Raw genomic sequence first — 14,662 nt, 5'->3', positions numbered from 1 at the left:
GGGGTTAAAGTGGGGATTTAATCAGTGTGTTTGAATTAAAGCAAAACACATACAAACCCTCCGCTTTCACTGAAGAAATTGAGGGTCTAAGTAAACCCAGCCTCTGGAATGGGGAGGAGCTCTTTTTTTCTGGGCATTTCATTCGTCCTTGAAGGAGAAGTCTGGGCCTGACCTCTCAACATCGTTCGCTGCTCTGGGTAAATAAAGGCGGGGACAAAGTCTGGGGAAGAGTCTTCCCATTCCCTGAGCCCGCGGACCCGGGGTTCTCGGGTCTGCGATCCGCGGAGGGCGCCCAAGCCTCGCCGAGGAGCCGTCAAAGAAGCGCCGCCAATGAAGCGCCGAGGGGCCGCATGACCTCACCGGGAGACTCTCTCATTGGCTGCATTCGCCCGCGCCGGGCCCGCCCCCTTCCGTTTGAGCCGGGCCGGCGGCTCTTGCCCCAGCCTCCTTGGCTAGAAGCAGATTTGAGTTCTTAAATTAGTCTGCAAGCCTTGAAAGCTTCTCTGCAAACAACAGATCCTTCAGAAGGAATATTATGCTTTCTGACAAAGAAGAGAGTGCTCCTTTCATTCAGCCAAATTACTGTTTCCTGTTCTACCCTTTTGACTGGGTGTTATTAGGGGTTCAGCTGGTTCCTTCGCCTTTCCAGTTCATGTACCCTCACAGGTCTTACTTCCCGCTTATTTTAATGATGTGTTTTAACGAGTTTTCTCGTGGTCCTCGGTGGATGAATTTCTCAAGGCTGACGTTCCTGTGGAATGCTAGCCATCATTTCCCAAACTTTTTTTTTTTAAACATTTTTAATCATGAAATATAACATATACAAAAATGCAATAAATTTCAAAATACGTTGTAACTAGTAGTAAAAAACAGATTTCGAAGTTTGGTATGGGTTACAGTTCCACAGTTTCAGGGTTTTCCTTCTAGCTGCTCCAAGGTACTGGAGACCAAAAGAAATATTAATATAATGATTCAGCAGTTAAACTCATTTGTTAAATCCTGTCTTCTCTGTTATAACTTCTTCTTCCTTCTCTCAGTCTTCAGGGGCTACACCCGTTCTAATTTTTCCATGTTGGAAACAGGTGTTGACAATGTGGGCCAGGGGATGAAACTGATTGATGTTCTTAGAGAGACTGGCTCCTCTGGATTTCAGAACTTATCTGGCCTATGAATCATCTGGAGGTTTTAGGTTTTTGGAAAGTCATCTTAGTGTTTGAAACTTTTGTGGAATCTCAAGTGGAGCCCTAAATGTTCTTTATGGTTAATAAAAATGATGTTGGTTGGGGTTTGGTAAACTGTGGCAATTAGCAATATCTAGCTGAAGCTAGCATAAGAGTAGCCTCCAGAATAGCCTCTCAACTATATTTGAACTCTCTCAGCCACTGATACTTTATTTCATTACATTTCTTTTCCCCCTTTTTGGTCAAGAAGGTGTTGTCAATCCCACAGTGCCAGGACCAGGGTCATCCCTGGGAGTCATGCCCCACATTGCCAGGGAGACTCACACCCGTGGATGTCTCATGTCTGACCTAAGGAGTAATGATTTTTCTTGCAGAACTGGGCTTAGAGAGAGGGGCCACATTTCAGCAACAAAAGAGGTTTTCTGAAAGTAACTCTTAGGCATAACTATAGGTAGGCTTAGCTTCTCTGTTAAAGAAATAAGTTTCATAAGAGCAAGCCTCAAGATCAAGGGCTTGGACTATTAACTTGGGAATTCTTGATATTTGGGAAATTATCAGGGGTTTCCCTGGTGGGAAAGTTTAAAAGTTCCATATTTTTAATCCAGTCCCTCAAGGAACTTTGCCAATATTTTTTTAAATTATCTGCCCAACATACTCTGGAAGGTATCTGGGTATTACATTAGGTTATACAGAATTCAAGCCCTCGTTCCCATTCTGCATCTCTCTCACTTTTTTTTTTGTATGGTGAGGGTCACATTTCATTCTTTTTCCATGTGAGTACCCCCTTATTGCAGCACCATTTGTTGAATTTTTTGTTGTTGTTGTTATTGTTGTTTGTTTGTTTGGGAGGTGCATGGGCCAGGAATTGAACCCCGATCTCCTGCATGGCAGGTGAGAAGTCTACCACTGAACTACCCTTGCACCCCTTGCATCTCCCTCACTTTCAGCCAGTAAATTAACTGGGCATCATCCCAGAAAGGGTACGTGACTTTCACAAGGTCACACAGCAGGCTAGTTACAGAGGTGAAACCCAAATCCAGATCTCCCAACTTCAAGTTCATTGTTGTATGCCTTGTTCATGCATTTGTAAATCTGCTGCTTGAGAGCTTGGAGTAGAAGCCTCTGCTTCATGATTGCTGTAGTTCTGAAACCTCAGCTTGGTGGGAGAACCCACATGCTCGATTTCTTCACATTCTTGCAACTGCTTAACTCTCACTTTGCCAGGACTGAATTGTGGATGGGAGTCCAGCAACTACCTAGGCCAGCACTCCCATTGTGTAGATAAGGATCCTGAAGGCACATGATCATAAAGCAGCTGGTGATGGGAAGGGGCATGACTTGATCCAGGCCTCTTTCTTGTCTCCATATCCTGTAATGACCCCCAGATGCTGGAAAGAGCTGAAGGCCCAGCAAGTTCCCAGGGAAAGGTCTCCGTGATCACCATAATTTTCAAGCTGCAAGTGTTTGATTTGGGGGTAAGAAAATCATGAACCCTCAGCCTCAACCTCTCTGACCAACAGGTGCTTTACTGCAGGAAAAGAGATCAGGCCATCTGGGTTTTTTCCTCACCTGATGGTGGAAGTAATCTGGGGCTTGACATGTCAACCACCGTGACCCTGTTTTGAGTTCAAGATTTTTATCTCCACCAACCCCAGTGCTTATCTCAGTCCACTGCAGAGCTGTTGTTCTTTCGTTCACCCTTTACCCTAACTAGCCTGTGGGGCATGGGATCACATCTTATATGAAACTGCATCGTTAGGGCTGAACACTGCATCTGACAGGCATATTTAGGTGTTCAATACATGTTTGCTGAATTGAAATGTGGAAGCCTTGCATGCTGCTAGCCCTGTGCAGGGGAAGCTTACCCACAATTCCTAACAGAGTCTGCCTCTGGAACTATGAGGTCCCACACAGAATGAGAATTAGTCTCCTTTTATTAACAAAGTGCCTGAAGTGGAAACTGCAGAACTCATTGCTCTAGGAAAGTTCAAGATTTCTTGTGCTTACCTAGTTCATGATTTCCCTTTAAAACTCTATATGTGTGAATCAACTACATTATCCAAACCCAAATCAAACCACCCTGTGTGTTTTCCTCTGTGCCTTGTCTGCTGGGAAGCGCAGAACTAAGTCTAGTCTCACTTTTAGAAACATTCTCCTCCCTAGTGGCAGGTATGGTGCTCTCTTCTGTACCAGTAGAGTTTCTGCTCTTTACTTCGATGTTCATTTGCACAGATAGGTGGGTATTTTATCATAAGCCCACTCTTTGACTAAAAGATAGGGGAGTTCTAACACATAGGCTTAAACCAAAACCTAACTTGCCTATAGTTATGGTGCCCAAAGCCTATGTATGGTCAGCATGGATGGAGAGTGAGAGGTGCAAATTCACAGAGCATTTATCCTGGGCAGGGGACACAGATCTGGGATATGTGGATACTCTCAGTCCTGGAGCTCTGGGCTCAGGGATGGGGCCAAATGGCTCACTTCTCGAGACCGTCCCCTCTCTGGCTCCAAGTCCACATCCACCAAGCAACCTCCTGATGCTTTGCATGCATCCTGACTCTAGCACCAGGGTCTCTTGTCTATTGGAGCCTGGGAAAATGGCTTCCATTGTAAATGAAATTTATCATGGGGCTTAACAACAGTCTCTGGTGGGTTCATTAGTGGGAATAGGTGGAGTACCTTGGGTACCAATATATCTCTGGGCCTGCAAAGTTGAAGGCTGCCTTTGGACTGTGATTTTCACACAGGGGTCATGTCACACTGGGCCCTCCCTTAGCACCCACCCAGCCTCCTCCACATAGATCTGCCTTTCAAATGGCAACAGATGGCAAATTAGACACTTCAGCCTTTGAGGCCTGCAGTGGAGTTACCCAGCAAAGTTCCCACTGGCTGTTCTTATAATGTGAGCCAGGGGTCCTGGCAGTAGAAAAAATCAGGGGACCTCTGGGTACTTCAAGGGGGGAGGGACACAGAGCCCTCTTTGGTATTTCCTCAGAAACCCTGCTCAAAAGAATGGCACTGATGTGGGTGCACACGGGTGGTTCAGTGGTAGAATGCTCGCCTTTCATGCGGGAGACCCAGGTTCGATTCCTGGACTGTTCACTCCCCCGCCCACCCCAAAAAAGGAATGGCACTGATGCATCTTTAATGAACAGCCAGTCTTGTTCATGAAAGCAAACCTGGACACTGACAGAAGGATGGATAATTACATTGTGGTATAGCCACACTGTGGAATATTATACACTAGAGAAAAAGACGAAACCCAGGACAAATCCAAGAACATAAATTTATAGCTTTTAGAAAACTATAAAACAAGCTGCTTTTAGTTTCTTAGGCTACTCAAAGCAAATACCATGAAACATGTGGGGTTAAACAATAGGAATTTATTTGCTCATAGTTTTGAGGCTGGGAAAATGCCCAAATCAAGACATCATCACGGCAATGCTTTCTTCCTGAAGACTGGCTACTGGTAATCCTTGTCTCCTTTTCACATGGCAAGGCACAAGGTAGTGTTGGCTGGTTTCTTCCTTCCCTTCCCAGTTTCGATGATTTCAGCTTCTTGTTTCCATGGCTTTCTCCCTCTATCTGAATTTCATTCACTAGAAAAAGGACTCCAGTAATAGGATTAAGACCTATCCTGAATGAGGTAGGTTACACCTTAGCTAACTGAACTAACCTCATCAAAAGGTGCTACTCACAATGGGTCCACACCCACAGGGATAGATTAACTTTTTTTTCTAGGGTACATATAGCTTCAAATCATCATACAAGCAAAACCAAACAATGTAACATCTAGGGTTACATGTGTGATAAAACTACTTAAAAAACAAAACAAGGGTACAATACACACAAAAGTCAAGATGGCAGGTGACTCTGGTGAGGGTCAATAGTTTCACTGAATCTCCCTTTTATTATTTTATTATGTAGGAGCCTCTTGATGTACATACATATTACATGTATTTTTGCATGTATCAAATATTGCATTACTGAACACTAACCAAAGGCACTGTAGTTGTCATTGCTCAAGTCCCAGGCCTGCAAGCTGTGGTGTGGTTTCCAGATTTCCCACGAGTTTTGCTGCAACGTCTGCCCACAGGGCCAGCTGCTGATGGCTCACACCTCCCCGGCTCCACAGCGTCTCTGTCTAAGGCAGTGAACTAGATGACAGGGCTGCTGCCCAAGCACAGGAAGGTTGTTGTTAGAAGCAACTGTCCTCTCTGTCCCACAGTTAGGCCCCTTGGCTCCAATTTCCAGATTAACCTCTCTCCCTTAAACCTGACGTCTCAGCTTCAGCAGGCAGATCCCCACTTCCTGTAGGCCTGGCCCCTGGAATGCTCAGGCCTGGGGTGCACCTGTCCAACTTCAGCCCATTACCTTCCTTCAAGTCATTGATTGATTCATTCACTCAATAAATATTTGCTGAACACCTATGATGTGCCAGGCACTATTTTCAGTGCTGGGGATTCAGCAGCGAACGAAACCAAGCAAAAGCTTCTTGCCTTCATGGAGCTTACATTCCAGTGAAGGGTGATAGATAATAAACACTGAATAAATATAAATCAAATAGTGACAAGAAGAAAAATACAGCAAGTTTGTACAGGATGGTCAGGGAAGACCTCTCTGGGGAGGTGACCCTGGAGCAGAGACCTCAAGAAGGGTGTGAGGGACCAGCTGGGTATCTGGGGAAGGGCATTCTGGGCTGAGGGACAGGCAAGGACAAAGGCCTGGACCCCTTCCTCTCACTAATGTCCCCTTTCCCTTGCTCTCTCTGCCACCCGAGCCCACAATTTCTCGTAAGTCCTTGCCCCCTCTGTTCACCAATTCTACTATTCTAGCTATACAGGGAATCCCAGGCTTTCTGGGAAAGATGACAGGGAGGTTTTCAGACTATACAGGCGCCTCCCCCACCCGCCACCTCCATTAGTACTGACCTTTGCTCTGAGCCGTTAGCTCAGCTTCTCTCAAGGAAATAGTCTGGATACAGGCATCCTGAGCCATCTTCCACTTCTTTCCCGCCAGGCATCACCAGGGATCAAGGCCGGATTTGGCCTACAAGCTGTGATTTTTCACATCCTTGTCAAACCTGTAATACCTGAATGCCCGGAAAAAAAGATGTTGGCTTAATTACTATTATTAGCATGAATGACCTCTTATTCCTCGATTTACTTGAGTGCCACCTGCAGGTGAACACACCTGGAAAACAATTCCAGGACCTCCTGCTATCACGTGTGTCTCTAGGGTTGTAGTGGCAGGCACCAGAGCAGCCGGGGCAATGGGTAGGGATCAAAATATCGCAGCGGTATTTTTAGATTGATTTTTCTATAAACCTACCACTCCTCTAAAAGAAAACAAAACAGAAACACAGAGTTGGGAATGAGCTCAGAGATCGCCCGGGCCAGCCCATAGGCACTGCATAGTGCAGGTCCAACCTGCCTGCGCTGGGCAGAAGGTTCTCTCTCTCTTTGCTGGGTCAGGCTGGCACTGCTTTCCAGTCTCTGCTTCCAAGCCGTGTTCCCCTAGTCTCCGCAGCGCCCAAGCCGACACTGTTCTAAGACTTACCTGTATTTCCTCTTTGAGTTTTAAGCTGTATTGAGGGCGCCTGCATTACAGATGAGGAACTGAGGCCCAGAACTGAGTGGCATTCCCAGGCGACACATGCTGAGCAGGGTTCAAACCCGATTACCCTCATGATGACACAGGCCCTGTCTCAGGACTTGCCCACTAAATGGACACCAGTAATTTACAATGCAATGTGGCAAATGAGGCAGTATAAGCATCATCATTATCATGACAATGTTTGTTATTAGAAGCTCTAGGAAGACCAATCGCTGTGGGGTCGTACAGGGTTTGTCAGAAGGCTTCTTGGTGGACTAGGTCTTCAAACATGTAGAGGAAAACACCTCTTGGATCAGAGGAGGAGAACATTCCAAGCAAATATCTGGAGACACTCAAGTCCTGGAGTTGGAGAAGGGCAGGGATATGAAAGTTTGAGGGAGTGGAGAAATATCTCCTCTTTTCATTCCTTTTCCCTCTTGGTGGAACCAAAGGGTGCTTGGTGAAATGCTAACATTTCATTTCCCCTCTCCTTGGGTCTTCCACTTTGTCTGAGGTCATAAGGTCAACCTTCATGAGTGCACAGGTCCTGAAGGTTTTGCTGGTTACATCAGAGGCATCTTCAGATCTTTTTCCACATCTCTTAATGTCTGAGTTTCAGCTTTCTTGCTTGAAATGGGGTCAACAACATCTGCTCCTCATAAGCCTCAGGGAAGCTGAGGGGATGAGAGGCAAGGCTGCATTTGGGAGCCCTTGGAAAGGTGGACTATAAGACACACCTAGAAGGGATGATGATGACAAAGTACCTCTCATACCTGGGAGCGGGCTACATACCATTCCAGTCTGTCAGCTCCATCCTCAAAATTCAGTATCCAGAATCCTCGTTCAACCACCCCCATCTCTCTCCTGACTTATGGGTAATATTCACAACAATGCAGCCACAGTAATATTGCCAAAATGTAGGTCAGATCATGACACTCCTTTGTTAAGCCCTGCATGCATGTCTCACTTCACTGAGAGTAAAAGCCAAGTTGTTAAAATGGCCCATGAGGCCCTACACAAACTGCAACCCCTGGTTCCACCTCTCTGAGCTTGTATCCTGCTTCGTCCCCCTCTCCCTCACTCTGGCCTCTCTGTTGTCTCTCCAACTCACCAAATATGCTCTCGCCCTAGGACCTTTGCATTGGCTGTTACCTCTGTCTGGAATGCTCTTCCAGACATCCTTATGGCTCTCTCTTACCTTCTTCAAGTCTTTGTCAAATGTCACCTCACTGAGGTCATCCCTGACCATCACATTGAATACTGCAAGCCAGCCCCTCAACCCTTTGTCCTCTTCATTCTTCCCTCCTCTGCTTCTTCGAATAGCTTTTTAATTTTTTTCTTCTTTCTGATTTCCTACTTTATGTTATTTTCTTCCTGATTGGAATGGAAATTCACCAAGGCGGGGATTTTGTCTGTTTTGTGCACTGCTGTATCTCAAACACCTAAAACCGCCCAGCACATGCTGGATGATCACGGTGTATGTGTCAAGTAACTGAAAACATGGGGTCTCTAACACCCGCTCCCTGCTCTCAGTCTACATGGCCAAGATAAGGAAACCCCACCGGTGACTTTACATTTTCCTCAGAGGGCAAGATAGGCTGGCATCTGAGCTGACAGCAGTCCTTGCCTGGTTTGATTCATTCCAACTCAACAGATACCTATGGAGCTCCTGGGCAGGTGCTGCGCCTGCCCCAGAAGGATGAGTCGTCTCTGCCCACCTTGTGCTGGGCGGGGGATAGGTTATCTGAGGTAGAGGGGATACTGCTCAGGGGCCGTAGGCCAACTCAGGTCCAGAGGGGTCCACTTGTAACCTGAGATGGTGCGACAAGCCCACCATTCCTCATACAAGGCCCCAGACGCACTAGTCCTGCCTGACCAACGTGACCTTCCCCAGGGTCACTGCCCTTTCTTGGCCCTACTCCTGAAAGTTCGTTTGGCTCCCACCCCTGTCCTAGCTGCTTCCAGGCTCCTTTCTTCCCTTCCTCCCTCCCAGGGCGGATGCCCCGCCGAGAACCCCACCCAACCCCCTGACCTCCCGGCTCAGTCCGGGCCCTGGACCCCTCTCCCGGTCCCTTGCCCTGCACTTGCCCCCACTGCCCCCGGCACCCCTGGTCTCTACCCGCCTTTTCCCTCACGCCCGACCCCCGCCCGGGCCTGGCCGGGGCCCTGGCCCGCACTGCCACTCCGGCCCTGGCCGGCAGGGGCCGCTCCTCACGGCGCCCGGGGCCCCGCCGCCGCCCGCTGCCTCCCCGCCCCTTCCCCAGTCGGCGCTCCCGTTACGCCGCGGAGCCGGGAGCCGGAGCCCGAGCCCGCGGCGGCGGCGGGAGGCGGCGGCTGGGGCGCCCCGGCGGCGGCGGCGGCGGCGGCGGCGGGGCCTGCGGGCGGGCGGGCCGGCGGCGCGGGCCGGGCCGGGCCCGGCCAGGCCCGCGATGGCGACCAAGAAGGCGGGCTCGCGGCTGGAGACGGAGATTGAGCGCTGCCGCTCCGAGTGCCAGTGGGAGCGGATCCCCGAGCTCGTTAAGCAGCTGTCGGCCAAGCTCATCGCCAATGGTACGCGCCGCGGCCTGGGCTGCGGGGGGCACCGCGGCCTCCGCGGGCGGCCGGGCGGGACCCCGGGTCGCGACGGGCGCTGGGCGCGGGCAGGGGCGCGGCCGGGTCGCGAGGGCGCCGCGGCCCAGGGAATGTGCGCGGGGCCAGGGCCTAGGGGAGCCCGGGGTCTCCGGGGTTCACGCGTTGTGGGGGGCCCAAGGGGCGAGGGGTTGTGCCCAGCGCTGCAGAGTTCAGGCGTCCAAGGCGGGCTCGTGTGGAGTCAAGGGTGTAAGGGGTCCCGAAGGAGCTGACCGCTAGACCGGGGCCTCAGGGGGTCAGGAGCCGACCTTGGGTTGCCAAGGAGTTGGAACTGATGGGGATTGACCCCTCAGGATGTGGCTGTGAGTGTATGGGGGGCCTCAGGGGGATTGGGGTGCTCAGAGACCAACGTATTTATAGAAGGTCCTGAGAATGGGGGTGTTGAACAGAGCCCCCTGGGAAATATGATTTGTAAACATATGGTGTTCAGGGGGCTCCAGGTGGAAGCTCAGGCTTGGGCTGTGTGTGTGTGTGTGTGGGGGGGGGGAGGCTGGTGGAAGGCGGGCTGGCATGTGTGTCCTGTGGTTCAGAGAGTAGTATTGTCATTGCTGTGGATCTAGAGTGGTCTCATTTGTGAATTTAGGGGAAATAGAGTCAGGGGAGTCGGGAGGGAGAACATCAGGGGAGAAATTGGGTATGTGGTTGAAGAACATTGCGAAAAGGATTTGGGTAGGTGAGGGGCTTGGTGCCTAGAAAAAGGAGGGCTCTGTGGTTGAGTAGGAGCTGGGTACATGGAATAGGGACATGACCTGGTTGACTGAATTGGTTCTGGAATCAAAATTGCATCCAAATTTCCATTCCAGATCGGAGCTCCACGTGGCCTTATTTGTTTTGGAAACAAGTATTGTTAATATTTGTTTGTCTCTTAGTACCGCCAAAATCGTGAGCACCAGTGGACTGGCGAGAGGGCAGAGGTTTTGTCTTCTTTCATCTCTGACTTCCAGAAGTGGGGCGAGCACATGTTGATTGGACAAATGAATGAAAGAATGAAGGATTGGATGACCTTGCTCTAAGAGAGGACATTGCATTATTTGCAACCTTCTCACCTTCTCACACCACCAAGAAATGGAGAGGGATGTCTCTCATGTCTTCTTGAAGAGTGGCTTGTGCTTCTGTCTTTTATGGTATTAGTGTCTTGAAATAAGAACGTGGTTTGTGCATACTTGCTTTGGGCAAGTATTTTCTGAGTGAATGCAGGTGCCAAGGGTGTGCCAAGGGCATGGAAGAAGCACAGACCCAAGCTGGCTTGGCATGGTGGAAAATGTTGACCCTTCCCGGTTAAGTTAGCATTTGAGGAAAAGTGGTCAATCCACTGGACCCCACAGGTAACTTCCCCTTGCCCTCCCTGTGAAGCTCTCCAGGTTGCTCCTTTGCTTCTCCTCTCCTTACCTGCAGCATTTTCTCTGTCTCTCACCACATCATGTAGTGTAGACTTTGGGCTTTGGAGTTGGACAATTCTGGGTTTATTATTATTATGCCCATCTGCACGGGCATCATAATGCCTTCTGTGCAGGTTGTTGTTAGGATTAAATGGGGTTCATATGGAAGTTCCCTGTTTTTTTCCTTGAGAACCCATTTGCTTCCTGCTCTCTTTGCTCATCCAATCAGTATTTGGTACTCACCCTGTGCTAGGCCCAGGGCACTGGTGAACAGCACTGACCACCCCTGCCCTCAGGCGCTGATCCTCTTCTTAGAAAGGGACAGGCAGTAGGCAAATATGGAAGCAAACAGGATGGCTTCAGATAGTGAGATGTGAGTTAAAGAAAACAAAGGAGGTAATGTGATTGAGAATGACAGGCCGGGAAAGTAGGAGGGGGATTCAAGCTACAGTGGCCTCTGGAATGAGAGGGCAGTTTGACTTTTGGAGGGTGTGGGCCCTCTTACAGTCTCTGCAAGGCTCGGCTCTCTTCCAGGGCCTGGTCCTTGTGGTCTAAGCCGAGTCATGAGTGTGGCTTGGGGCAGGGGAGAGATTGGGATGTGCAGGGCACTGTAGTTTGTGTGGAGGTTCAAGTTTGGGGGACTCATGGGAAACTGATTTCTGCTCCAGAGACTCATACTGTGAACAGCTGATGATTGCAAAAGGTCACCCAGACTAGAAAAGGTCGAGAGGTTGGTCAGGAAGATAAAAAAAGAAAGAAAGAAAGAAAAGAAAAAGATGAAGCAAAAACAGAATTACTGTGGCCCTCCTTTGGGATTCAGAGAAGTGTTTGAATGCGGGTCCTTCCCTTCCTTTGGCTGATGGGGACTCCTCAGGGTTGATGACAGGACTTCCTCCTGGCCTTGGGGCACCAGCTCCTCTTAAACTCTTGGATGCAAGTTCTGGGCAGACTGGACAAAATCCTGAAGGTGAAGGATTTGCTGTTTAGGATGAGAAAAGTAAGTTAATGTTGTGTTTCATAGTCAGACAGTTACCTTTAAAGCAGCCTAAGTCCAGAGTCCTTGCCTTGCTATTTCCAACTCTGACCTTGGCTCAGTCACATTACCACTCTGAACCTCAGTTCCCTCATTTTAGAATGGAGAGCGAAAGACTTACCATGCAGGGGTTGTGAGCATCAAAGGGGTTCCTGTCTACCAGGGCTAGCCTTTGATAGGCAGGCCCTCCCTCATTTCACTTTCCCTTTCACCTTTCCTCTCTCCCTCTCTCTCTCTCCCTCCCTCCTTTCCTCCTGCTACATGCCAGCAGCAATTTTGGCACTGGGGATGTAACAGTGAACAAAACAGTCAAAAATCCCTGCCCTCAAGAAGCCCGCATTCTGATGGAAAAGGGACAGGGAGACAGAGAAATAGCATCATTAAGTACACGGGACAGGATGTCAGATGGTAGTAAGTGTAATCAGGAAACTAAAGAAGGGAAAGGGGAAAGGCCTTTGGTGGGTGGGGGTGGGAGTCCTCACTGAGAATGCAGCATCTGAATACAGATCTGAAGGAGATGGGGAAGAGTGTTCTAGGGGGTGGACTGTAGGGCAGAGGCTGAGGGAGCTAGGAGGTAGCTTCAGTGGAAGGCCAGGTAGGAGGAGATGAGGGCAGAGGGGTGGCGGGGCCAGATCCTCTGGGGCCTCGGATGTCATGGCCAGGGCTTTGGCTTTTCACTGGGTGAGATGGTGGGAGCCATGGGCAGGTTCTGAGCAGGGGATTCGCTCATTCCCACCGCTCCTCCTGCTTTGGCCGGCCTCCCCTCTCAGCAGCACTAGCTTCTGGGAAGGGAGCATGGCAGCCCCTCCCCATTAAGGAGTCTAAATAGTGTGCGCTCTCAGAGCCACGCTGCTCCAGCCAACTCCTGTGAGATAAATCTGTTTAGATAGTTTTGCCAAGACGTAGGTAAGGAAGACTAGGGCAAATGCCAAACTGAAAACAGAACCCAGAAATCCGTCTTATGCCTCATACCCCACTGTTACCATCGTTTTAATCACTGCTTCTCAGAAAACCAAAATGCTATGTGCCAGGCCCCTGGTGTGTCCCAGGAAGGGAGTGATCTGGTAGGGGATGGGGGAAAATTCCACCAAAGTCTAGGCCCTTGCTTCCCGAAGTGTGGTTTGGGGACCAGCAGAATTGGCCTCATCTGGAGCCTGGGAGCAATGCAGGCCCCATCCCAGACCTGTGGAATCAGAACCTGCATTTTAACAAGGGCTGCAGGAGATTCGGGGGCACCCTGAAGTCTGAGATGCCCTGGCCTGGAGTGGAGGTCACAGGCCAAGGAGGTGACTGTTAAAGGTGGAGAGCCACACATCAGCTTCTTGTCGGCTTACAGGTCAGTCAGCCCTTGGGAGGGCAGCCCCTGCCTTCCTTTTTCTCCAGAATGTCGCCCTCCAGCCTCCCGGTGGTGAGGTTCACTGCTGTGTGTGAAATGTAGTGGTCTGCATCTTGGACTTAAATTCTGACTCTACCTGTAAATGGCTGGGTGACCTGGAGCTAGTTGCTTAACCTCTCGGAGCCTGCATTTCTTTATATGTAAAATAGAGTTAATAATACCTACTTTGGGTGGCCATGAGCATTAAGTGAGCTGATGTATGTACATGGGAAACACTGGTGTTCCGACTCTCTGGCTGACTCAGTGCAACTCTGGGCAAGACAAGCCAAGTCCTGGATATCAACCTAGTTGGAAAAAAGAGAGCCTGAGTACTAGAAATGACAGACCAGAGCTTGTGCCTGGTCAAGACTCCCTGTGTATTTCAGTGACAGAAATAGGAATTTTGGAGGCCTGCATCAATTCCAAAACAGAGCCACTCCCTTTCCAGAGGCTCTGTTGGCTTCTCTCTTTCCCCAGGCTTGCTCTCTTGAGGCAAGATCAGTTATTGAGCTCACTTAAAACAATTAGGCCCCAATTGAGTTCATCACCTTTCTGATTAGATCTGATTTGGAGATGTGGTAATGGCCTCTTGTGATGGGTAAGAGATGTGGCTGAAACAAGGAATATTTCTGGAGCAAAGTTTACTTATAAAAAGTGCCATTAATTGGGAGTGAAGCTCCTGCATTTGCCAATACAATAGCTGAAATCCCTGTGCTGTTTGAAAGAGAGGGTCTGTATAACATGGTTGCTTCCAACCCTGTGGCTTCTGGAGCCTCTCTGGTGGAGGCCTGGACTCCTGTAGCACTTCCTGTCTCACTAGTGCCTTTATAGCCTTCTCAAGGAGGGGAAGAGTTAGTGGTGGAGTGGGGCCACTGTGGCTGGCCAGGGGTCTTCTTTAGAAACAAGGCTGAGATCTAACTAGGAATGTCTGCTGCCACTTGAGAAGGTGGAACTGTTGTTTGGGAATGGCTTCTTTGGACATTCCTGGGGCACAGCAGACTCCTGGAAGTCAAACTGTCCCCAGGGGCAGGATGCCAAGGAGACCTCCGATGACCCTTCCCAGGTCGGCCATCCTGCTTCCAAGTGCTCTGTCCTATTGTCCTCTGAAGGACACACCGTTGTGTCAGACCATATGTCCTGATTTTTGGATTCCAAAGACTTATTCCACGGTAGCATGTTGACTTTTGGATTCCAGAGACTCACTCATTCTGCAGTAACCCATTGACAGCCCTGAACTAGGTAGGCATTAGGGCTTGTGGTTACTGTCATCAGAGCAGAAGAGCCTTGATTTCCTCTGGTTGTAAGCAGTGGGGTAGGGCCTGTTCAGCTTTTCCCGAGTCTCTTGTTCTGGGAATTTCCAGGGTCAGTGTTAGGGAGGATTTCTGTGTTCCTCTGCTTGATTCAGCTGACCTTTCTGGCAGGTCCTCCCCTCACCCTCTGAGCCCCCTTTTCCCTTTGGCTAGTTTGGCTT

At 49.6% G+C, this 14,662-nt stretch overlaps 1 protein-coding gene and 1 long non-coding RNA gene across 6 annotated transcripts in view; one reads left to right on the top strand and one right to left on the bottom strand.

Annotated features, from left to right (window-relative positions):
* Nucleotides 1-4,550: 4,550 nt before the first annotated feature.
* LOC143652113 (uncharacterized) lies at nt 4,551-8,742 on the bottom strand. Of its 2 annotated transcripts, none has more exons than XR_013160426.1 (3): nt 6,375-8,742; nt 6,113-6,273; nt 4,551-5,325 (listed from the first exon to the last, which is right to left on the bottom strand). It is a non-coding gene; the product is annotated as an uncharacterized LOC143652113 (long non-coding RNA). The 2 variants fall into 2 exon arrangements; XR_013160425.1 differs by having other exon boundaries at nt 6,113-6,264.
* A 432-nt stretch (nt 8,743-9,174) lies between these two features.
* TTC7B (tetratricopeptide repeat domain 7B) overlaps nt 9,175-14,662 on the top strand; it is a 315,415-nt gene continuing 309,927 nt past the window's right edge. For all 4 annotated transcript variants that reach the window (XM_077123321.1, XM_077123320.1, XM_077123319.1 and 1 more), the window contains exon 1: nt 9,175-9,326. In XM_077123321.1, the coding sequence (XP_076979436.1) occupies nt 9,206-9,326 (121 nt within the window). In that variant the 5' untranslated portion in view covers nt 9,175-9,205. The remainder of the gene's footprint in view (nt 9,327-14,662) is intronic.

The sequence above is a fragment of the Tamandua tetradactyla genome, chromosome 12, assembly GCF_023851605.1.
Source record: "Tamandua tetradactyla isolate mTamTet1 chromosome 12, mTamTet1.pri, whole genome shotgun sequence".
NCBI lineage: Eukaryota > Metazoa > Chordata > Mammalia > Pilosa > Myrmecophagidae > Tamandua > Tamandua tetradactyla.
This window is presented reverse-complemented; position numbering and strand designations above follow the sequence as displayed.